Here is a 24,355-nt window from a genome sequence, read left to right on the forward strand (position 1 = left end):
AAAATGCGCGCGGGTCAAACTTTGGTCCCAAGGACCGGGGAAAGACATCCAGAGGCGGTTCGCGCGACGTTAACAACTTTTGGGAGTCAATTTATTAATTCTTCCCCTTGATGACCAAACTGTTTTGGTCATTGAGGGGAGTAATTCTTGATTACACATCCATTCCGGTCATTGAGGACACCCCTTGATGACTTTTTTGATGAAAAAAGCCGGCGGGTACTGCTGGTACCCGCTGTGGTATGCAAAATGGGAAAAATCAAAAGTCTTTTCTTATATTTATATTTACTCATAGAAGGCCTCTAACTAAGAAGTAGACTCCATAATCAGATTCTACGGCCAAATTAACCCCCAGTCACCACTGAAAGTGTAACTGGAGCCCCACTGCACTGGAAGTTAGACCCTCCGGACAACCTGTAGCACCCTGTCACATGCTTCAAGTCACCTTTCCCACTATACACATACACGCACATACATTTCCCTGCTCTATTCTATCTCCACTACATATATTAGTTTGTCTTTGTTTGCTATGGGAATGACATCATTCAGCACTGCCCCTGCAGTCTGTGCCATTGTTTTCCGCATTCTAGAACTTTCACCTCCACTTTTGTTTGATTTTATTGCATCACATGCCATTGTTTCCCGCATCATGCATGCACTCCTTGAATAAATTGTACACAGCCCAGGCCAGCCAAAATGCCTCACTGGGGCTGCCCTGGAGCTAAAATCCCTCACATTTGTCTATATAAGGAGCTCTCTCCCCCCCATTTGTAGTTCCTCAGTTTATTCCTCACCAGTGATTCACTCACCACCTTGTACAACATACGACTATACTCATAACAACCCTTACATATCAATAAAAACTCTGTATATGGTGTCTCAAAAAAACTCATCTTGAGAATACCACTCCTATCACCTAATTAAAACTTGCCAAGCTGAGCTTGGTGGGTCTTGTAGCTGGTAGTATAGAAGGGCAGAGCTTGAAACTCCTTCATCCCCTTCTCCATTCAGCAAAAGGGTTTCACAACCACTTTTGAGTCTTACACCGCCAAAAGACCTGTGGTACCCGCCAGGCGGTGCTGGGTGCCTGTTTTTGGCAGAAATTGTGTGGGTACCGGTGGTGTAAATGGTACCCTGGTCCATTTTGACATTCTCTACAACCACCCTTATATTTGCAAATAACCACTGAAATCAATATATCAACTATCACGTACCTGTTGCCAAACAGATTCATATGGAACAAACCAGTCACCAGGGGAGTTTAAAGCAATCCAAAGGGTTCTGTCCTCAAATGGATCTTGTGAGAGGGAGTGAAGGATAAGCCAGAAAACCATCATTTGAGCATTTTCAGCAGCAGTTGGTGGTAATTTGCTGTTACGATTTCAGCTCAACAGGAGGCAACAAAGGGGGAGGGACTATCTGGGGTAACTGATAGGACCAAGGAGCATAGAAGGAGGTTTATTGGGGCTCAGAATAAATGATTTTATTTGTTATCTGAGGAGCGGACACATAAACACAACTAGAGAGCCCCCTGCACAGGATCCAGAGGGGGCCTAAAAGCATGTGACACAAGACAACAGGAACACAACATGTACTGGGACTAGGACTGGTACTGGGACAGGAATAGGGACAGGGACAGGGACAGGGACAGGGACAGGGACAGGGACAGGGACAGAGACAGGGACAGGGACAGGGACAGGGACAAGGACAAGAAAGGAACAGGAACAGGAACAGGATATTGGCCACTTGGTCAGAAAGGAAGGATGTGAGCAGACAAGGTGGCCAGAATTCTGACATTTGCTACCAGAATCAATGGATTTTATCAAATTGGGGCAGGCAGATCAATGTGTTCCTTTGATGTTTTGGCCATCATGGTGGATTTTGAGATTATAGTATGAGGAAGCTTGGCAATCTTTGAACACAAAAAGAATTTGTAAGTCAATCCGTTAAATTATATAAAGAAAACCAAGACATTCTCAGTGCCATCTTTGCAAGGCACTATCTTCTTCTCTTCCTTTGACTTCAACAAACAAGCAGCTGCCTGTTTATTTTATTCATCCAAGTTTTACCCATATTGTAAATAGATTTGGATTTAACACTGATAGAAGTAGTTTTTTGGGTCAGATTCAACCTTTTAAACATTATATCCTACTGAATAAAATCAAAACAGTAAAATAGAAAAAAGGTTCAATTCTCATGGCATATAATAAAAAGCGGGAACAATGGCTGAAAGACAGACCTGGGGTGCAGGCGTAGAGGTTGAGGATGAAAAATCAGTGTTAAGCAAAAGATGGGACTGGAGGGCTCCTTGGGAATTGGCTTGGGTAGGAACAAATCCTGGGTTCAAATAGTTTTTTTTTTGCGGGCTGATTGTCAGAGTGGGACAGGAGTGGGGTGGGAAGGAGTGTGGTCTGAGTTTCCAATCATATGGAATACTTGTTCTGGGGTGAGTTCTTGGAACATGTTTGAAATTTCAGCTTAGGTAGATTTTGGGAGTGGGGGGAATAACTACCTAGAGGCTGAGTAATACTGTGAAGACACATGTAGGTCAAGCTGTAGGTGGATTTTTCAGACACCCGCTTTTCAGCGCGCAGAAGCGCAGTATTACTCTGTGCTTCAAACATGCAAACAGCAAATCAACCAAAAGAATAGCAGTGCAGTACGCTATCCGCACTATTTCGGAAAAAAGCCCCTAAAAGCAGTAAAAAGCGGCTCCAGCCGCTATACCTATTTTGGGGCACTATTTTGTAGCAAAAGCGGGAAAAAATTGCTGCGCTACGCGGAGGCCTTATTTGGTGTAGTGGTATTTTTTCTGTGCTACTTCTGAAAATAGTGGTCCCCTGCTACCTGCTAATAGCAGGTAGCCGCTGCGCTGCACTATTTTGCTGCTTTTTGTAGTGTAGCGCAGCACTTGTGGTGTTACTGCCAGACACTCTTGATTGAGAGTGTCTGACGGACATCATTGGTTTCCAAACCGTGATAGGGCTGCAACATCAGTCCCGGGCTCACTGGGGCCATTTCTACCCCCAACAGGTGGGTGGGGATTTGGATGGGGATAGCGGGTATGTCAGGGCGGTACCCGGGTGTGACCATTCATTTGGGGAAAATCAGGTACCCGGACACTGCCGCACAGTTATGAAGTGGTACCTACCAACGGGTCCCGGGTACCACCCAAGGAGTACCCCTTTGCCATCTTTACAACCGATGAAATATGAACCCAAGGGGGGTACCTTGGATTTACATTTCATCAGTTGAGATCAACCAAGTTTAACTTGCATCCCAGTTTCACTGGGATGATGTCAGCCCAGCCAATTTTTCTGGAAGCGCGTTTGTTGGACACTCTCAACTGAGAGCTTCCAATGAACACCAAAGGAACACCATCCATTGAACACTCAATTACAAGTGTCTGATGGACACCAAAGATACACTGTCCATTGGACACTCTCAATTGAGAGTGTCCAATGGAAACCAGAAAATATAACTCCTTGGACACTATCAATCAAGACTTGAGAGCTTCCAATTGGTTGAGACTCAGAGTGCCCAATTGTTCAAGAGTGTCCAATCTTGAGAGTACAACTTGATCAAGTTTTCTGTAATGAATGATGAGGGCAGTATATCTCACCTGGGTGCAGGTTTTGTGTGTACTTGGTTGGGAGAGCAGGTGGATGAGGTCAAGGTGCTGATATTGTGTTCAATTCCTATTTCTGGGTAAAATCTGAGAGAGCTTGAGAGACAACAAGTGAGAGGGAATAGGAGGAAAAAGAGAAAATCAAAGAACAGGGCTGTCAAACTATTGGTATCAGCCTTTGACACAGAGAAGCTCTTGGATGGTATGCAGGCTGAGTGAAGAGCGGACCAAAAAAATACTAGGGATGGCATCAGGTACCCGCTACCTGTTTGCAGGTACCTGCTTTCAGGAGAAGGTACCCGGTTTCCAACATCAGTGAAATTTCAGGCAGATACCTGCACCCGCCACGTCCCACTGGTACCTGCGTGCAAAGTGCCATCCCTACAGGGTAGGGATGGTGCTGGGACCTGTTGGCAGGTACCTTTTGCCTGTAGGTGGATAACTATCTGGTGTGGCGGGTACCTGCCTGTCATCTGGCAAGTAAAACCTTTCTACCCCTTAGATAGTTGGATCATTTTTTTACTACACCATCTGCACTCATACCAAGTTTCACATATGTTTCACTTTCATTTCCCTTGCTATTAACATTTGCTTTATGCTTCTATCTAGTGACACTAGTATGATAGAGCTTATAAGTTGTACTCACTGGATTCTATAGTTCCTGAGACTTTCAGAAGAGAAAAAAATAACAACATTGTTTCATTTACTCATTCCTCTTTATTTGAAGATACTTCAACATATCACTGCTTCAGAGAGCCAGATCTCTTCATATCAACAAATCACCGTCTGGATCTCTAAGCCTGAACTTCTCAAAACTTATCAACAGTTGGGACCTGGGTGTGAACTCCTTGGATCCAATCAAAACCCGTCTACAACTTGCAAGCCACTGGAAAATCCCAGTCAACTTCCCTTGAGTGGATTTCAATCACTCCGGAGTAGCCCACCGCTGACACTGCCAGCGGGTGCGGGTTGCAGGTGCAGTTGTCTGAATTTTGGGAACATTTGGGCAGGTACCCGCACCTGCCATGGGTACCCAGGTGCAAAGTGCCATCTCTAAAACAGATCCAAAGTGCATATGAAAATACAAGTTCTGATGCAGCACTTGCAGCTGATATGGCTAGATAGTATTGGGCCATTCTAGCCAAAATTGGAAAATATTGTTGTCAACAACTCAAGTAAGCAATTATCATAGTAACTTTGTGCGCAGGGTCTTCTTTCAGATATCTCTTCATCTCCGCTTCAATTGTTTTGACTTTGTTATCTCTGTTGAATTCAATCACAGTTTTTGAAGTAGGATCTGGTGTTAGGTTGAGGAGAGTTTTGATTCCTCTTCATGGTGCAGCAGCTGCAGGGAGATGTTCTGAGGGTTTGAGGAGCAGTCAGTGTTGCTGGTGACCCAAAATAAAAAGAAGAACACCTGGGTGTTTTGGTGTCTACCCAGGTCAGCTTGGATACAGGCGTCCAGATGAGCCTCACCCCCCATCCTGACCCCCAGGTTACACCTTTACCCAAGCCTGCTTGAATGTTTTTTTTTTTGAAAGTTGGTGTTCAATAAAAGCCTTGAACACCAACTCACAAAAGTACATGCAAGTCATGCATGGCCAACTTTGAATCCCCCTGATATACAACAGGCCACCAGGAGCAATTTCCTTTCCAGAAATTCTCAAAAGATCTGGAACTATTTGCTATAAGAGGCTGCACCTTAAGCCACCCAGACAAAAGCCATATTTGTTCCAAACCAACTTCATTCTTCCGTATAGGACTGCCATCAATTTTTGCCCGATATTAGCCTGAAATCCCTTTCCCCATGTAGTCAAGTTGGTGGCAATTTTGCAAGTTGTTGGCTTGATACATGTAGACAGATACATAATGCATAAGTGCTTAATAAAGAATGGAAGCATGCACAATCCATACCCAGAAGACCAAAATGTGCCACCCCAGGTATGTTCCAAATCTTGTGAGAAAAAAACCCTGTTTTGTTCTTGGGCCTACCAACTTGTAGTTGATATCTCGTGGTTTCTGTAGAGACCAAAAATGTACAGTACACATGTGTAGGGTCATATTGAGCCATCCATCTTAGCAGTCAGAGTTCAAGAAGTATTTTGCAGGCGCGGGGCTACAGAGAAGAGGGTTAGGGCAGTATGTGAGGGAAAGGGCGACAGTCGCGTAGGGAGGCGAGCTTGAAATTTGCGCCTCCAACCTGAAAATTTTAGACCCATGAATCAGCCCAGCGAAAAGAAGGAGTGGAAGATGTAAGCAACGAAGCTGTAGGTATCGCTGGGACACAACTGACCTGCTCGACCATCACGTCAATCCTGTCGTTATCACTCATGTCGAGCTAGACAAGATTCGAGAAAGCGGGAAATTGAATTCAGCGATAATCTCGAGAGGCAAGGAAGGGAAAAAGATTCGAAAGCGCACATCGAGTGGGGTATCCTGCGATGTCAAACAACGGTGGGTCAGTCTCAAAACCAAATAGGCCAACGTCTATCGTAAACTTTGTGTGAAATTGCTTACATCTGGCTTAACCCTATCATCGGAGACAACAAATGATGATAGGCACAAAAGGTCAGCAAACAGTTAATCAGTCAGTAATTTGATTCTAGGTGAAACGGATCAAGTTTTTCTGATGAAGCTCACTTGACACCATCAAAGATAAACCGTATTGTAGTGGGATCATGTCCGATTCGGTTTGCGTAGACGTCCATCAGTTTGCCGAGTTTGGTTGTAGTTTTGATCTTGAAAAACACTTCTTGCGAGTTGCGATCAACGACTTTAATCTAACATGCCATAGCAGAGAAGCCGTATTGAAGCAGACCGCAGGTCAGATAGAGCCAGTTGCTGAGACAGACTGCAGAAGAAAGCGAGCGATCGGGGAACCTTGAAGAGAGTAGATAAGTGAAGAGACAAAACTAACGTTAATGTGTTCGGGCTGTTGGCTTTGCTCGTTGTCAGACATCTTTCCGGATGAATAAGATGGATATGATCTGAGAGCGTTAGTGGGTTGATTGGGAGGATGAAGGTGAAGATTTTTCGAGGCTATCAAATTTGAACGCGAAGTCGTTTCAAGCGTGAGGGGATTTGGGCGAAAGTCAGGCTGTCACAGGCTCGGCGATTGAAGAGAGTTTTGACTAACGAGGGGGGCTTGCCGATACCCCGCCCAGCAGAACCTGCCAGGGTTTTCGACGCGACGCCAGCGCACTCCCGCGCACGCCCGCAGTCATGAACGCGCCCACATTTTTCATAGGAGCAAAGGACTTTAGGACAGTTCATATTTGACTGTGACCGCTGCTTGGTTGCTTATGTAGCGCTGCTTGCTGGTTTTAAAAACCCATTAACTTGCCAGCCAAATTGGCTTGAGCTTTTAAGTCAAAACCTTAAATGCTCTGCTGGTTTGAAATTTTCCTGTTGCTGAATAATTTCAAGTGTGAACCGTCCTAATTGATATCTATGGTGGGCCTGAAGAGATATTTACGGATATGAATCTCCGAAGACCAGGGTATTGTGGCTCAGGTGAGTTGATGCACAGATGATGGATTCATACTCTCCGAGGTCATGCTGGCAGTGGCACCGTGGCTGCGGCCAGTCTCAGGATGCGTAGCCCCAGGCCGCGTTTGTCAGCGGTATACATATTGCAAACGTACACGGGCGGCGCTGTTCGAGGCCTGTAGTACGGCGATTTTGCTGCCTTGCCCTTCTGGATTCCTTCAATCAGTTTTGGTGATTTGGCCTCAAAAATGTGGGCAAGAGTGTCCATCAGTGCTGTGAATAAAAGTACATCACAGGAGCAGGTCAACGTTCTGTTGACACTCCGCCTTTGCGTCCTTTCCTCCGCAGGGGACAACGTTCTGACGCGGTCAGAAATTACCACGAAAGGGTTGGTTGGCGTGGTTTTGGTTGTCACAACAGCATCCCGGCGAAGAGGGGCGGGCGCGCCGACGTTGTTGGATCAACAAGAGTTCTGCACCTTTGTTTGCCAATCACTCCAGTGACGTTAAGTTGACACCTTTCCCTCTGCGCTCTAGAAGCGCGTCAAGGGATTGAGCCCACAACTTTGGCAACAGGTCAATCCCGTAGGTGCCAATTGGCAACCAAGGGCTCAAACCCACAGCTAATTCTTCCCATGAGGCTCCCTTCCAAGGAGCTTCTTCCCAGTTACACTACACAACACTATTTATACCTATCAAGTGGAATTGCACACTTAATACCTAAGCAAACCAGTTTGCTTCCACCGTTCCACAAAAAAAACATTGAAGGTAAAAAAAAATCAAAATCAAGCTGTCTTCTCAAACGCTCACTTGGCAAAGCATTTTTGCAGGTGGGCGCAGGAAATCAAAAAAAAAGTTTCTGCAACCTGAGCATCCAGAACCGGTTGGTCAGACCATACTGTTCTAGCAACACCCAAGTTGGGGGACCTTGCTGTTGAGGAGAATTTTTGGTTAATGAAATTTTCTTTTTGACATTTTGTCAAGACATCCCAGGAACCCAAGCATCCTATTGACAATTGCATCCTCAAAGCGTTGTTTGGACGCTTGAGTAGGCTGTCCTTGCAACCCAAGCATCCTATCAATCGCATGGCTTCAGCAAATGACCTACAGACACCGCTGAAAGTGTCAGGATAACCCAGGTATCCCAAGAAGTTAGAATGGCTGGGTTGAGGCCATTGTCTTCTCAAGGCCAAGTCTTCCGTCAAGGGGAATTTGACGTCCTAGAAACCCCAGATGCCGCAATCACCGCGGTTGGCAAGGACATCAATGAAAAAATTCTGCCTAAAAAGTGTCCTACGGCCAACGAGAAAACCCTAACGTTCCATGGCGGTCTTAGCAGTTGCTAGGACGTGTGATCCCTGCAACTGTTTTGGGAATGTAGGAGAGTAATATAAGAGAATGGGTGCAATGGAAAGTGGATTTGTAACTGAACTAAAGCTGCATCAAAAAGGACAGAGAGAAAAATCAATATAAATCACAACATCACTGCGTAAATTAATTTGTTGGACACGCCAGGCCAACAAGTGCTTGGACTGGAATTGCCCAACAAGTTCTGCAGTTTGGCACCGCCAGGCTGCTGAACTCGTTGGAGCAAGTTGGTCCGATCACTCATTGGACAAGCAAGTCCGACAAGTTACAGCCATTCTTGAAAAGCTTGCGGTTGGGTAGGCCCAAATTTTGGACTGCTATTTTCAGCCTCAAAGCCTGTATAGCCCCTGTATGACAGGCTGCATACAGTAATGTGATTGTAAGAAAATCACTACTTTCTTTGTTTTTAACTTTGGGGCCTCAAGGGTTGGACCATTGGAATCCTGGACCAATTTTACACTGATCAGACCCTTTGCCACATCCCCCCCTGCCCTGTGGCCCGCGCGGCACCCTCATCAAGCCAAACAGCCGCCCAAAGGGATTTTGACTGCCTGTACGTACAAGTGAAGCTGTACAGGCCTGTGGCTGAAATAAAAAAAATCTTTTTTCGGCCTCAAGCCTGCAAGCTTTTTGAGAATGGCTGTACTTCATGAAGTGCATCTTGAATCTTGAGCTTGAGATGTGAGACGGATGATAGGGGGTTTCAAAGTTGGCCAGATCCGACTTGCATGCACTTTTGCAAGTCAGTGTTCAAGTTCATTCTTGAACACTGAGTTGTGAAAGTGCATGCAAGTCACATTGTACTACACCCCCCAAACCTGCTTGAAGGTTTTTTTGAATGTTGGTGCTGAGGCAAATTCTTGAAAACCAACTTGCAACAGTACATGCAAGTCATGCATGGCCAACTTTGAATTCCCTTAATCTTGAGGGCTTGATCTTGATAACTGGTCACTTTAATCTTGAGTCTTCATCTGCATCTTGAACCATGGACCGTCTGTACCATTTTGCTCACCACAATGGTGAAACTGATACTTTACATGTATTGTGTATTGTGCAGCATCATATTGAAATGCATGTATTTTTTGTGTCTCTTTTTTTGAATACAATTGACCTTATTTTTGAAAAGCCTACTGGACTGTCCAATACAGTGTATTTCAATGTGTATTGGTGAAAATACATGTGTATATTATCTGTATTGTATCATATTTTGACATATTTAGCTTCCAATACAATACACAGTTTTGGAAAACTGTGTATTGCAAATACAGACACAATACATGTATTGTATCAGTTTCACCGTTGGCTCCCTTGAGGAGGGACTTAGCTAAGTTAGACTGAATGATGATTACACCACGGTTCATGCCGGATGTCCATGGGACACCCTTTTGGAGATGTCCCTGGACATCCGGCTCTTGCAGGGCAGGAAGCATCCGCGGGATGTTACTCTTCATGATGGATACAGATGTATCCCAGCTGAGTATCCACCGGATGGTCTTGGAGCATCTGCTGGATGTAACCCAATCATCCGCCGGATATCACAAACCATCCGCAGATGGGAAAAATAATTGTCCAGGTGCGCTGGCCTGCAAACCCCTGCAATGAGCACCAGGCCCTGGGTCGCGTGCGCTAACAAGCGGGGGGGCAGAGGCAATGCAATTGGGGGCCGGGGGCAATCGGGCCCGGGTGCTGCAGTGGTTGACAAGACTGGGTGTTGAACACCCAACCTGCAGCATCTGAGGTCCCGGGCAGAGGCAGCCCTTCCCCACAGCTACGGCAGGGGGCATGTGTGATTGACAGCAGCGCACGCGGTTCATATCGAGTGCACACTGGGTTGACATCCATTGGACACTCCAGCCAGAGTGTCCGATGGATGTTGACTCTCAGGTGTAAGAGCCGAAGCTCTTCACTGAGCTAAGGCGTTGGCACTGGAGAGACACCGGTCTCCTGGAATTCTGATACCAACGTTGGCTTTGATTTCAAAGGAGCTAGCTCAGGGGAGACAGTCAGAAGGGTCGAGGTCTCTATTATATACACATGGATGTCAAAGAGAAGAGGAAAAGGAAAGGAGGAAAAGCTCACCTAGCTCAGGGGAGACAGTCAGAAGGGTCGAGGTCTCTACTGAGCTAGGAGGGGGAGCGGGGATCTTGAGACTATATGTGGTCGAGTGTAATCTTCGTGAACGGCTTGTGAAATCCACGGCGCCCGCGGCGCGGGGGTTTTACAGTCTCCCCCTCTATAATGAGAAGAAAAGAAGGGGAAAATTGAGAAGTTAGATTGGGCAGACGGGACGGAGTGAAGATGGGGTCGAGATGGTTCAGGGGGTGGAAAGTCGTATTGCGAAGCTGGGTGGGCCCGGGGCGCTCGTTGAAAGGTCGTGTCTTGGCGATGGTGCCGGCGGCCTGTGATTGTATTGTGCGGGTTGTAGTCGGTGGGGTTGCCGGCTCCGCGGGCGGACACGGGACATTGCAGGTGAAAAAAATCGGGGATTTGGTGTGGAGCTGGATTTGTATCGTCCGTTGTGGTGTGCCGCATGGTACAGATGTAGACTCAGTTCAAAGCATTGCGCGCTGGCGCGCGGCTGGTCAAGGTGCCCTAGGGTTCAAGCTTCAAGACTCAAGACTCAGTTCCTTTCAAGATCTTCGCGACGCGGCGCGCGTCGCGCCTTCAAGACGTGTTCAGGATCACCCTTTCCTTTGTTTGTTCTGCTTGTTCTCTCAGGTTGTTGTTTTCTTTTTCATGGATCCTCTGTTCTATTTTCCTTTTTCTCTACTGCGCGCTTTGGATGGGTTCAGTGGGGAGGGTTTGGTTTGTTCTCTTTTGTGGCCTGCTTGTGGTTTTGTGTTGTTTTGTTTTGTCTTTGTGCGCGCGCGGGGTGTGATGACTGGTCCGCAGCGCGCTGCGCCTCCCTGAGTCTGAGTTCAGCCCCGAACTCAGACGAGGGGCGGCATGGAACCTAGCTGATCCCAATCAGGAATCCATGAGAGTTTATTGATCATTATCCGGCGCCCTCCATAGCGCTATTCCGAATCCTATTGATCTTTCAAGTTTTCTTCCTTCTAACAACAAAACCGCCGACGCGCGCTCAACGCCGTCGTAAAATTTCCCCCCCCCAAAAACCTCATTGCTCAACCGATCCTCATCGCTCATCCCGACCATCACCCGGAGGGCACATAAAAACTTCTTTTCCCCATTCCCCTCCAACTAACTGCCGCCGGCCTGCACCGGACGGAGTTCCACATTTGGTCCCCCGAGCCGGGATCGAACCAGCGACCTCAAGATTTACAGTCTCGCCAAATTTTCACGGTTTCGAGACGCTTGGCGGTCGAGTTTCTTTTTTTTCTGTTTTCCTTTTTTTAGTGAGTTCAGCGGCGGAGGCACAAGGAGCTAGAAGTAAGTCCTCCCCAATAGTGCACCTCCGAGGGCTCTACTACTTGTTTTTCGAAAGCATTACGTTGCCACAGCCGTGAGCCGCCCTCGATCGCCTCTCTTCCTTTTCTTGCCAGATCATTATGGATACACCTCAAGAATCCGGACCATCGCGTAAGATGGTGAAGATCAAACCTCAAGATCGCAATCTCAAGTTCACCGGCACGCGCGTGGAAGCGTTTCTTCGTCAGTATGAGCTGGCCGCCAACCTCGATGGCGCGTCGGATGAGGACAAGGTCCTCCAGATCCCTTCCTTCCTCGGGAGCGAGGACATCCAGGACGCAGTGTGGGATATGAGCGGCTACGCGACGAAGTCGTGGGCCGTGCTCCGCGAACAGATGGTCGAACGCTGGGGCCAGGTTGATATAGTCCGCTACACGGTCGCGGATCTCCAAGCCCTCAAAGACTCGTGGACCGCCAAAGGCGGCATCGCAACGTTGGACGCGTACAGATCCTTCAAATCCGTGTTCGACGTCATCCTATCTTATCTGATTCGCTATCAGCACCTATCTTCGGAGGACCTAGCCGTCGACCACTTTTTCTTTTCATTCTCTTCCGGGTTCCAGCAGCGCATCAAGTCCTATCTAGTCAGGAAGAAGAAGATGGTTAAGACGTTGGACGGGCGGTACCGCCTTCCAGCCCTTAGTGAGCTCAGAGCAGCCGTAAAATCAGAGATGGAAGAGGAGGTGGCTTTTACCTCTGAGCAGATCAAACCCGAGCCAGTCGCAGTTCCCGCATCCGAATTCAAGGCCGCGAATGACATCATGCAAAAAATGGAGGACGATCGACGGCCGAAGGATGCCTCCGTCTTGGATAAGGCTCCTGCGACCGTAGATGAAATCTCCAAGATGTTGCAGTCGTTTGAGCAACGCTTGGAAAAGAAGTTCGTGACGAAGGGCGCGCTTCCTGCGCCGGGAACGCCGCGCGAGCCGCGTGGACCTTTGGTTTGCTACTATTGTCATCGAGAGGGACACGGCACGGGGCGCTGCATGGAGCTTGTCAAGGATAAAGAGGCGAATCTAGTCGAGCAGAAGGGCAGCAATTTCTTTTTGCCAAACGGCGCGCTGATCCCTTTTGACTCATCACGCCCAATTCGGCACGTGGTGGCGTCTTATCAGCCTAAGGCCGCGGTGGCTTCTGAAACTCCGGAATTCCGTGCCACTTGCGGTGCGCTCAAGCCCTGGTACCCTCCGGCAATCTCTTCTCAGACCTTCTCTGGGACCTACGAGGCCGACGCCGCGAGGAAGAAGCACGAAGCTCCCAATCTCTACAAGGCTCCGATGGTTCCGCCCTCTGCAGCGCGCAAGCCGGCGCGCAAGGCTGCGAAGGCGCCAGCTGAATCTGATGTTGAAGATATGGACGAGGAGCCTGAACTGTTTGAGCGAACCCCCGCTGCTCCGGCTGAGGACGCGATTCCTTCGACCGCGGACGCGTCGGAACCAGCGGGCAAATCCAAATCACCCGCTCCTAAAGTGCGCTTCGAGAGAGGGGTTACCAAGGATCACCCCCACGCGGTGGAAGGGATGTTAAAGAAGATATTCGATCTTCCGGTGCCGGGCGTGACGGTTTCTGAACTCTTGGCGTCTTCGCCATCGGTGGCGGAGGGAATGAAGAAGTGGGTCTCCAAGCGGCGCGTGGAGATTGGCGTTGAAGATCTCAAGGTGTCCTCTGGCACGCTTTTGGCTGAAGGGCCTGACACAGAAGGCTCTGGTGGCGACGCGCGCCTATACTCGTGTCCGTTGGGTTTCCTTCCGTGCTTGATCGGCGATGAGGAGAGTTCGGCTTCCCCTCTCATTGATTCAGGATCCCAACTGAACCTGATCTCCGACGCAATGGCTAACAAGTTTTGTATAAGCCCGCGCGTTAACTTTAGCTCCGCCGTTTACGGCATTGGCAATCAGTCGTGCGAGCTCGTGGGCGTTGCGGAAGACGTTCAGATCAAGATTGGGCGGACAATCCTCGGGTCTTGCCACTTCTGGATCACTAAGGCGGCAGGGCCCCTAATCTTAGGTCGCCCCTTCCTCATAGACTTCGAGGCCACCCTCATATTTTCAGGTCGTGGAGGCGAGAAGATTCTGCTGCCCGACTCAGAGGGACGCCAGATTGAAATTTCACTCTGCGCCACGGATCAAGGGCGATGGGAGCGGGATTTTCCCGCGAAGGGAAGGAAGGCGGTGCTGACGCGTATGGCGACGGGCCGCGACGACTCTGCGGAGGGTCGTCATTTTTTATGAAAGAAGTTGAACTGGGAAGCGGCCGTTTTAATCTAGGGCCTCGCACTCGCGCCGCTGGTTCAACTCACTCTCAAGAGGACCCATGGTTTTGTCTTCCATCTTTTTCCGGTTATCATCATATAGGTCGTCAACATCAACTTCATCAAAACATTAAACCCGAAAAACAGTTTAAAAATCATCAAATCAATAAAAAAATGTTGTCTGTTTCCGGTCCATCTCTTTCTTCGGCGTCTTTTCCCTCTTCTTCACTCTCTGGCGCGTTTCCGGCCGCGCCCGCGGTAACTCCAGGCCGGGGTCTCAAGGCACAGGATATTTTGGAGGATTTTGGGCAACAGCGGAGGGCTGGAGGACTGAAAGTAAGTTCCTCCCAGTTATGCACCTCCGGGCATGATGCTCCCTTCCCGTCGAAAACATTACATGCCACATATGTGAGCCTTGGACGCCCTGCCGCTATCTCTCTTTCAGATCAAGATTCATCGACGATTGGCAGTGTTCTCCGCGATGAGCATAAACTAGTTGCGCTTTCGAGCGGCCTCCGAGAAGAGGGTAAACTATTTTCTTCGAATTCGGACGTGCGGGCATTTGGGGTGGATATGGGCACTCGGCGGAGGGCTGGAGGACTGAAAGTAAGTTCCTCCCAGTTGTGCACCTCCGGGCTAGATGCAACCTCGTCGTCAAAAACTCTACCGCGTGCCACATCCGTGAGCAAAACTTTGGATCCGGTTTCCGCCTTCTTGTTAGGGTTCGACGCGACGTTTGAGGATCTACTCCGAAATGAGGATAAACTATTTTCTTGGAGAATGGACTGTGAGGGCGGGAGCGTGATGTTTGGTGCACCGTGGAGGAACTTTGGACTGAAAGTAAGTTCCAACCAAAGTGCACCTCCGGAGCGTGATGCTACGCAACGTCATTGTACCCTACCGCGTGCCACACTCGTGAGCAATGGACGTCCATCCGGTCTTTCTTTCGCAGACAAAGCGGCGTTTTTGGATGATGGCGAGCATCGTACTTGGTCCCTTTTGGAGCACGGTCTGCGTTTCACGGAGCAGAAGGCCCTTCTGGAGGCGTGGTCATGGGGCAAATACCTCGCGTTTGCGACCAAATACAAGCCAGTTGCCAAGAAGATCAAACCGGTGAATCAAGCTATGCCCCAGGGCCTCAATCCTCCCTTACGCCGGCCTCCTCTGTCACGCGATCCGTATCGCGGATTCGCGCGCTCTCTCGCGGGCCCTTTTGTTCCTCAAGGGCGCGTCACGGAAGAACGACTGGCTGTGGTCAATTTCGGTCCCGACGGGTGGCTGCGGCCAGACGAGCTCAATCTGATCAAGAACGTCTTAGCAGAGCGAAACCTAGCGATAGCCTTTACGCCAGCGGAGCGCGGTCTCTTAAAAGACTCGTATGGAATGCCATACATCATTCCCGTCGTGGAGCACGCGCCCTGGCAAAAGAAAAAGATTCCGATCCCTGCGGCCAAGCTAGACGAGTATATCAAGGTCATCCGGGAGCGAGTCGAGACGGGGCTGTATGAACAGTCTACCTCCAGCTACACTTCCCCAGTCTTCTGCGTCCTCAAGAGCAACGGCAAGCTTCGAGTTGTTCACGATCTCCAGCCCCTAAATAAGGTCACCATTAAGGATGCGGGCGTGCCGCCCGCCACAGAAGAGTTCGTAGAGTCTTTTGCGGGACGGGCGTGTTATGGGCTCGGCGATATAATGGGCGGCTACGACGAGCGCGCTCTGGACCCGATTTCTCGTCCCCTCACAACCTTTGAGACTCCTCTTGGGCGTTTTCAGCTTACGCGCCTCCCTCAAGGGGCCACTAACTCTGTGGCTGTTTATCAGGCCCAGATGATGTGGATCCTTCAAGAGGAGATTCCAGATCATGCCGGTATCTTCATAGACGATGGAGGCATCAAGGGCCCCGATTCTGATTATGATAATGCGGCTCTCTCTTGGCACCCCGGTATTCGCCGCTTCATCTGGGAATACGCCACGACATTGGAGCGCGTTCTGTTTAGGATTGAGGAGTCAGGACTCACTGTCTCCGCCTCAAAGCTTGCTGCTTGCGTGCCAGCGCTTGAGATAGTAGGGCACGTCGTCTGCAAGGAAGGGCGAAGGATGTCTCGAGGAAAAGTCAACAAGATCTTAACGTGGCCGACCCCCGTCAACGCGACAGAAATTCGCGGTTTCCTTGGAGTTGTCGTCTACGTTCGTATCTTCATTCCCGCTCTCTCTCAGCTTTGCCTTCCTCTTCGTCGCCTGACGCGCAAGGACGCCGACTGGATCTGGACGGAGGAGTGTCAAGCGGCTTTCGAAAAACTCAAGTCTATCGTGGGCAAGGACATCGTCCTTGTCAAGATCAACTACGGCCCTGACGCTGGGAAGATTAAGCTAGCTGTAGATTCTAGTTTTCACGCGACGGGCGCGGTTCTCACGCAGGAAGACTCAAACGGACTGGATCGGCCAGCCTTGTATGAATCCCTCCTCTTCTCTGATGTCGAATCGCGGTACTCACAGCCCAAACTGGAGCTGTGCGGCGTGGCGCGGATACTCAAGAAACTCCAGACAATCCTTTGGGGCCAACGCTTCGAGCTTCAGGTTGACGCCCACTCTCTCATCGAAATGATCAATGCGCCAAGTCTGCCTAACGCCCCGATGACGCGCTGGGTGGCCTTCATTCAACTTTTCTCGTTCGATATTGTGCACCGGCCGGGAAAGACATTCCTGATGCCTGATGGTCTGTCCCGGCGTCCTAAGGGTGAAGATGAGTCGCCTCCTGATTCTGTTTTCGACGAAGAGGAGCCCACGATCAAACCCCTAGGGTTTTGCTTGACAACTGCTAACGGTGAATATTCAGGATACCAGCAGGGGTTCTGGCGACAGTTGGAGCGCTACCTGATCGACCTTCGGGCGCCGCATGGGATGGCGACGGAAGATTTCAGGGCTCTTAAGCGCAAATCGTCAGAGTTTTTCGTCCACGCGGGGCGCCTCATGAAGAGAGGCTCCCCTTGCCCGCGAATTGTTATCACGATCCCAGCAAAGCAGGATGCGGTGCTAGAGCAGCTGCATGAAGGATTAGGCCACCGCGGGGAGACGGAGACGTATCGACGCGTGGCGGAAAGATTTTGGTGGCCCTCTTTGAAGAAGAGCGTCGCGCTCTGGTGCAAGAGCTGCGAGGCATGCCAGAAGCGCGATTTGCGACGGCCTTTAGAGATCAGAGGACCCACGGGTGAATCATCTGTTTTTGGGCGTGTGGCCATGGATGTTGTCCATATCAAAGCCCCTGGCGCTCAATATCTCATCGTGGCCCGTGACGATTTTTCCGGTTGGGTCGAGGCTAAATTCTTGAATAACCTCAGCTCAGAGGCGGTGGCAACGTTTATTCATGAGAACTGGACGATGCGCTACGGTTTGGCGCGCTCTTATTCGACAGACGGCGGATCTGAATTCGGCGGCAAACTTGCGGAGATGTTGCGCGAACTTCCCGGCCAACATCGCGTCTCTACGCCCTATTACCCAGAAGGTCAAGGGATGGTCGAGCGCGGCCATGGTCCTCTGAAGGCTGCCCTTGTCAAGCTCGCAGGTGAAAGCGCGAAGAACTGCCGGAAATATCTCCCGCTTGTCTTATTCGCGGATCGGATTTCAACAAAGCGCACGACGGGATACTCGCCTTACGAGCTCGTCTTTGGCCAGCGCGCTGTGCTGCCTATCGATCTGGAGATGGAATCCTACCTCGGAATCGACTGGGACGAAGTTCACAACACTGCCGACCTCCTAGCGGCGCGCTCACGACAGCTGGAGCGCAGCGAAGAAGTGCGCGATCTGGCGCACCGTAAGCTGATGAAGTCACGCGAGGAATCCGTCAAGTATTGGGAGGAGAAGAACGCGAGCCGGCTTCGGGCGCCTCTCCAGCCTGGTGACATGGTGCTGGCGTACAACCGGGCCCTCGAGACACAGTGGGGCAAGCTCTTCGCCGGCCGCTGGAATGGGCCTTTTCGCGTGGTGCGTCAGGTTCACGGTGGCTCCTATATCTTGGCGGAACTCGACGGGACCCCCTTGGCGCGGCGTTTCTCAGCAGATCAGGTAAAAAGGTATTTTTCTCGTGGAGGCATAGGAGAACAAAAGTAAGTCCTCCCAATGTGTGCACCTCCAGGGTATTTCTACCGCTTGTTTTTCGAAACCCTACTTTATGCCACGTTTGTGAGCACCGCGCCGGCCTTTGGTTCCTCCGCAGTTTCTAGGCTCCCCTTCCCCCTTCCTTTTCTCTTCCTTCCCCGATTAAATTCCCCGATGGCGGACGCGAGCAGTCTAGGGACAGACTGCAAGCGTGGTGGAGATGTGGTGTGCCGCATGGTACAGATGTAGACTCAGTTCAAAGCATTGCGCGCTGGCGCGCGGTCAAGGTGCCCTAGGGTTCAAGCTTCAAGACTCAAGACTCAGTTCCTTTCAAGATCTTCGCGACGCGGCGCGCGTCGCGCCTTCAAGACGTGTTCAGGATCACCCTTTCCTTTGTTTGTTCTGCTTGTTCTCTCAGGTTGTTGTTTTCTTTTTCATGGATCCTCTGTTCTATTTTCCTTTTTCTCTACTGCGCGCTTTGGATGGGTTCAGTGGGGAGGGTTTGGTTTGTTCTCTTTTGTGGCCTGCTTGTGGTTTTGTGTTGTTTTGTTTTGTCTTTGTGCGCGCGCGGGGTGTGATGACTGGTCCGCAGCGCGCTGCGCCTCCCTGAGTCTGAGTTCAGCCCCGAACTCAGACGAGGGGCGGCATGGAACCTAGCTAATCCCAATCAGGAATCCATGAGAGTTTATTGATCATTATCCGGCGCCCTCCATAGCGCTATTCCGAATCCTATTGATCTTTCAAGTTTTCTTCCTTCTAACAACAAAACCGCCGACGCGCGCTCAACGCCGTCGTAAAATTTCCCCCCCCCAAAAACCTCATTGCTCAACCGATCCTCATCGCTCATCCCGACCATCACCCGGAGGGCACATAAAAACTTCTTTTCCCCATTCCCCTCCAACTAACTGCCGCCGGCCTGCACCGGACGGAGTTCCACACCGTGAAGTTTCAACCAGGTGGGTCGGGATTTTTCGGGCGAAGCTGTTTGTGATGTTAAGCTTGATTCTCCGAGCTGTGCAAACCGGACCCCGTAAGCACCTTCCAGCATGGAATTGATGTAGGGTCCTCTGGCAGTGGGAGTGAGGGAGCACGTACCCCTCAGTGTCCGAGTTGTCAGAGGGGAACTCGCCTTCCACCCCTTCAAGGATCGTTCGGTTGAAGTTTGGGAAAGAGGCCACTAGGTCTTCCCCATTCTTGAAGATCAGTCGTTCCATTGCCAAGATTTCCGCCACTGGTCCCATGGCCTGGACCGTCGCCGCTGCGGTTGAGGCTCTGGTAACTGTCTCGTCGGCCAGGGAGGCTTCAATGTCGGTCAACGTCGAGATGGCGGCCGCGTGATATTCGTCGAAGTCAAACTCTTCGTCGAGTAGGACAGGGGTTTCGATCGGAGTGTTCGCGTCTTCAGCGACACCAGCCACCCCAGCCGGTCGTCCTGTCGCTCGACCTGGTTGTAGTGCGCCAGTTTTCGATCCGGCGGCTTGGGCTTTGGTCCACGCCCTGGGTGCTACATAGTCTGACGGCTTGGGGGGGACAATGAAGTTTGGGGGAACCTCAACAGGGCCGCGATAGACTGGCCCTGGACACGTACCTGCGGCATGCCCGCAATATTGCTTGCAGTGGTGACACTTGCCGATTGAGTCGAGGTAGGAGTGGATACGCCAGATGTATTCCTCACGCGGTACGTTGTTGATGCTAGGAGAGTGTTGGGATGTTGTGGCGGGTGCGCCTAACCGTGGCCGGGTTATTTTCTTAGGTAGAGCGTCGTAGCAGTTTCCGGTCCGCCGGACGAATTCCTTGAACTTGAAATCCGATTGCTTCAAAAGGTCGAGTTTGTTAACTTCGTGCTCCAGTTCTGGGGGAAGGCCGAACGTCATCCCTTCTGCCAGTTTGTAGTCGGTTAACGATTCACCATTGAAGTTGATCATCCTCTGTAGGGTTCGGGCGCGAGTTGTGTATTGAGCGAATGTTTCTGACTCCCCCATTTTGAGGTTTCGGATCTGTCTCTCTAGGATGGTGAGCCATTGCGAAGGGAGGGCGGCATCGAACAGTTCTTCTTTGGCCACTGTCCAGGATTTCCCCAATAGCGACGTCGCTTGTGACTGGTAGAACAAGAGTAAGTTGGTTTCTGAGATCAATCGGCCAACGATAAGGATTTTATCTTTATCCTTTGTGATCTCCTTTGCCGTAAAAAAAATCTCTACCCCGTTGATCCACAACAAGAACGGTTCGATTTCCATGTATGGCCCCGTGTACTTCGGGGCGTCCGATGTGTTCAACTTGCGATGGTCCACCCGATCACTTGGACGTGAGGTGGGTTGGCTAGTAAGGGCCAGATTTTCGAGTAGAGTTGCAAACGCATCCTCCAGGCGAGCTGCTCGACCTGCGTTGGATTCTTCAGCCCGAGACAACCGGGCCGCATACTTTATTCGGTCGGCGTGGGCTTGAGAGATGCTGGCCTGTTGGGAGGACATAAGCATTTTCATGCAGTCTCTCGTCGACAGGTTGTTGCTGGCGGCAGGTGGAGGGGGCGGGTCATTCGGTGTGGGGGATGGACCGGCTCCCGTGTGGTTGTCTGTCTCGGAGGGCTTCGCGTCCGTTGGGGGGTTGCCCGTGTGGGGATTTGGTGGCGGGTCCATCTCGTCCACAGTTCCGCCCGGGAATTTCTGGTCGCCGGTAAGTTCTGGAGCAGATGGGCGCTCGTCGGGGAGTTCTGGGACAGCTGGGGAGGGGGGGTATAGCGTGTGTGACGAATGGAGGCCTGAGGGGAGAGCCGCTGGTGCCGAGCCTACAAAGATGCCGTTGGTCGCACGGTGTCCAAGGGGGTCAAGTTCAGTAGCACCGTTGACCGAGTTTGCGGATGGGGGGTTGTTGGTGGAGAGGGCCTGTTGGGACACTGCCGCGAGTTGATGAGCTCGGCGTTGTTCTGCTCTTGCCCGGCGAAGAATCTCCTCCGGGTCCGTGATTAGGATGAGCTGGTCGGACGATATGGTCCGTTGTGTGGACATGAACCGGGTCCGTCAGCGAGAGGGGAAGAGAAACAGGGGATTCGTTCGGTGAGGTGAGGGGACAATGATGAGGTCGGGTTATGATGAGTCCGGCAGAGATAGGGGAGTCAGTTCGAGAAGTCCACGCAACGGAGTAGTCTGATCCAGCTTTAGTCGAGCTGGTCCGATGCGATCAAGTCTGTAGAAGTCCGTAGGGAGTCCGAAAAAAATCCTTCAGTCGGGATCAGAAAAAAAAAGTGTAAGAGCCGAAGCTCTTCACTGAGCTAAGGCGTTGGCACTGGAGAGACACCGGTCTCCTGGAATTCTGATACCAACGTCGGCTTTGATTTCAAAGGAGCTAGCTCAGGGGAGACAGTCAGAAGGGTCGAGGTCTCTACTATATACACATGGATGTCAAAGAGAAGAGGAAAAGGAAAGGAGGAAAAGCTCACCTAGCTCAGGGGAGACAGTCAGAAGGGTCGAGGTCTCTACTGAGCTAGGAGGGGGAGCGGGGATCTTGAGACTATATGTGGTCGAGTGTAATCTTCGTGAACGGCTTGTGAAATCCACGGCGCCCGCGGCGCGGGGGTTTTACATCAGGATGTCCAGCGGACACTCCAGCCAGAGTGTCCGATGGATGTTGACCCTCAGGATGTCCAGATGATGTCTTTGAGGGCTGAACATCACTTGGACGCATCCAAAAGCGTCCAAGTGATGCTCAGTGCACCTGGCATCTGCTGGATGCTCCCCGGACATCATGCGGACGCTTTTCAGCCCAAAGCATCCGCAGGATGTCAGCCTTTTCCAAAAAGGCGCCCCGTGGTGTACACATTGACTCCCTGCGCTTGGACTTTGTCCTTGACAACTTTTCAGAATTCTCTTATTCTTGTGTCACCTAAGTTACCCTCAACACATGTCACAACAACAGAGTCTGAGCTCAAATTATGGGGTGGTGTTGGAGTGAACTATTTTCACTACAAGAAAAAAAACTTGAAGTGCACACCTTTTTTGGTGTGCGTGGGGAATTTTTTGGTTTGCAAAAAGGCAGACCCTAAACCGTTTGCTGACCACTTGAAGTGGAACGGGGTACCCGCGGAGCCCCTAATTATTTTTGAAAAATTATGCCCCCAATTGAGACCCCAAAAGTTGGACCAACAGATTCGCAAGGTGGCCCCGGAGCGCCGGTAGCTGGCTCTTGAAACAAGGGGATTGTGTTAGCTAGCCACAATGGCTAGTTGCATGTGAGCTGTCCTTTTTAGTTATCGCACCATGATGTTGGATATTATGGCCAGTTTGTTGTTCCAGAGCCTCCACGTTTGAGGCCTTTGGCTCCCGGTTTGGCTCTGCGATTTTTTTTTAAAACTCTTTGCATGAAAGTGACATCGCCGGAGCAATTTGAGGACAAGGGCTCAATTTGTGATCATACAAACAACTTCACTGCGGTTCACCAATCAAAAAATCCGACTAGACTGCGTGAGGAATTATATCATAAATCATTTCGTGTCTTGTATCCAGGACAAACAAGTGAGTTGTCAACACGTGTGGAAAATTGAATCCGTGACTACTCATCTTATACTACCAGCTCAACAAACTGGAGCTTGAAGTCTTCCGTAACCTTTGTAGAGTTTCTTGAGAAGCATCAAAATGCATTTAAGCCGTTGTTCTTGCTTTCTCGGCACCAAATTTGTCTTAATTTTCTACATGAAGCTCTCCATCAGTGCTGCCCCCTCACCGCTTCACACTACCAACTATGATGACCTAACGCACTTCACTTTTGAGCGTAGCCAAGACTTCAGTTGGCATGGGCCTTCAATTCCAGCGCTAATTTAGCGCTCTTCCCGCTACATTTCCCAGCCCCCCTTTGCAGCTTAGCGGATTGGCCCTTGCTAACGCTAAAAAAAATGTAATTTAGCGTTGTAGCTTTTTGCGGCGCTAAAAATTCTATTACATTCAAATTAGCAGGCAATCTATTACAAATTTGCAGGAGCAGTTGATTCACTGCAGTTTAAACATAGTGCAGCATGCTACCATTTCAAATGCGCAGTTAAAATAATGATACCACAACCACTCCCACAACCGGTAGGAGTTTCCTATGTGCAGCAACCATCGAGCAATGCTTCAGCAGCCACATCTGGTTGCAAAAAGGGGTGAAGGCCGGGGGTGATTTCACCCACCAGGGGGGAATATTTTGCACTCTCCAGAGAGTGCCAGACCATCATTTCTCTCTAGAAGTCTGCTAGATATGATCTGTTGCATCATGTGTAACTGAATCACAGGTTAGTCTTATGTTTATACTCAACTAGAGTCCAAGGCAGCTCCGCCGCTGCAGAGCTGAGGTTCCAAACCCAACTACTTTAACCTGTGGAGAAGTAGTTCACATGTTTCCGTTTTTGCATTGTGAAGGTATTTATATAAGGCTGTGAGATGTTTTGAATGGAAGATGATTTGTATGTGGTGGAAAAACCAATACCTTCACAGTGATTAACTTTAATTTTCTAGAAATTTGAAGCATCATTTTTCCATTAGGGGGGTTCAAAATTGAAATGTGAAAAAATTTAGGACCCAGTTTATCCAAAATTTCAGGGATGTAGAGGAGATGCACACTGAAGGAATGGAATCATATTTTTGATTAAGCTGGCTTGCTGCAATTTATACATGTCTTTAATCCTCTTGCAGTAGTCTTCAAGTTGGAAAAGTGTGTTATCTTCATTATGTTGTGGCATCAGTGAAATGGAGGTAGACGTTTTCTAATCAAATCTGGATAGAAGAGTCCTAAATGTTTCTGAATTCAAAATGATGAGGGGTTTTATCTGGGATTCAGAAAATTTTTTTTCAAACTCTTACCTTGTCGTGCAAAAGATAGTTTCATTTCCACACCAGGTGGAAGCTTGAAGGCATCAAGAGCGGGCTTGGCCATCTCACTTCAAGCAGACATATCATATTGTAAAAATGTGAATCCTGTCCTTCCTGGAACCAACCTGAAGCTTTAGAAACCAGGCTACATTATATAAGTTTTTGGAAACAACAACCAACAACAAATTATTCAGCAAACCCTAAAAAAGAAATTGAAGTGAAAAATGATGCAAGTGTTGGAATAGGATGGCCATCATATTGT

At 49.8% G+C, this 24,355-nt stretch overlaps 1 protein-coding gene across 1 annotated transcript; it reads right to left on the reverse strand.

Annotated features, from left to right (window-relative positions):
• Positions 1 to 5,834: 5,834 nt before the first annotated feature.
• Positions 5,835 to 6,870, reverse strand: PtA15_4A290 (uncharacterized protein; the record flags this gene model as incomplete). The annotated part of the gene is made up of 6 exons (XM_053168159.1): positions 5,835 to 5,963; positions 6,047 to 6,061; positions 6,143 to 6,155; positions 6,266 to 6,405; positions 6,543 to 6,664; positions 6,762 to 6,870. 6 exons carry the CDS (start codon positions 6,868 to 6,870, stop codon positions 5,835 to 5,837), a joined length of 528 nt encoding a protein of 175 aa, XP_053019396.1.
• Positions 6,871 to 24,355: the final 17,485 nt, after the last annotated feature.

The sequence above is a fragment of the Puccinia triticina genome, chromosome 4A, assembly GCF_026914185.1.
Source record: "Puccinia triticina chromosome 4A, complete sequence".
NCBI lineage: Eukaryota > Fungi > Basidiomycota > Pucciniomycetes > Pucciniales > Pucciniaceae > Puccinia > Puccinia triticina.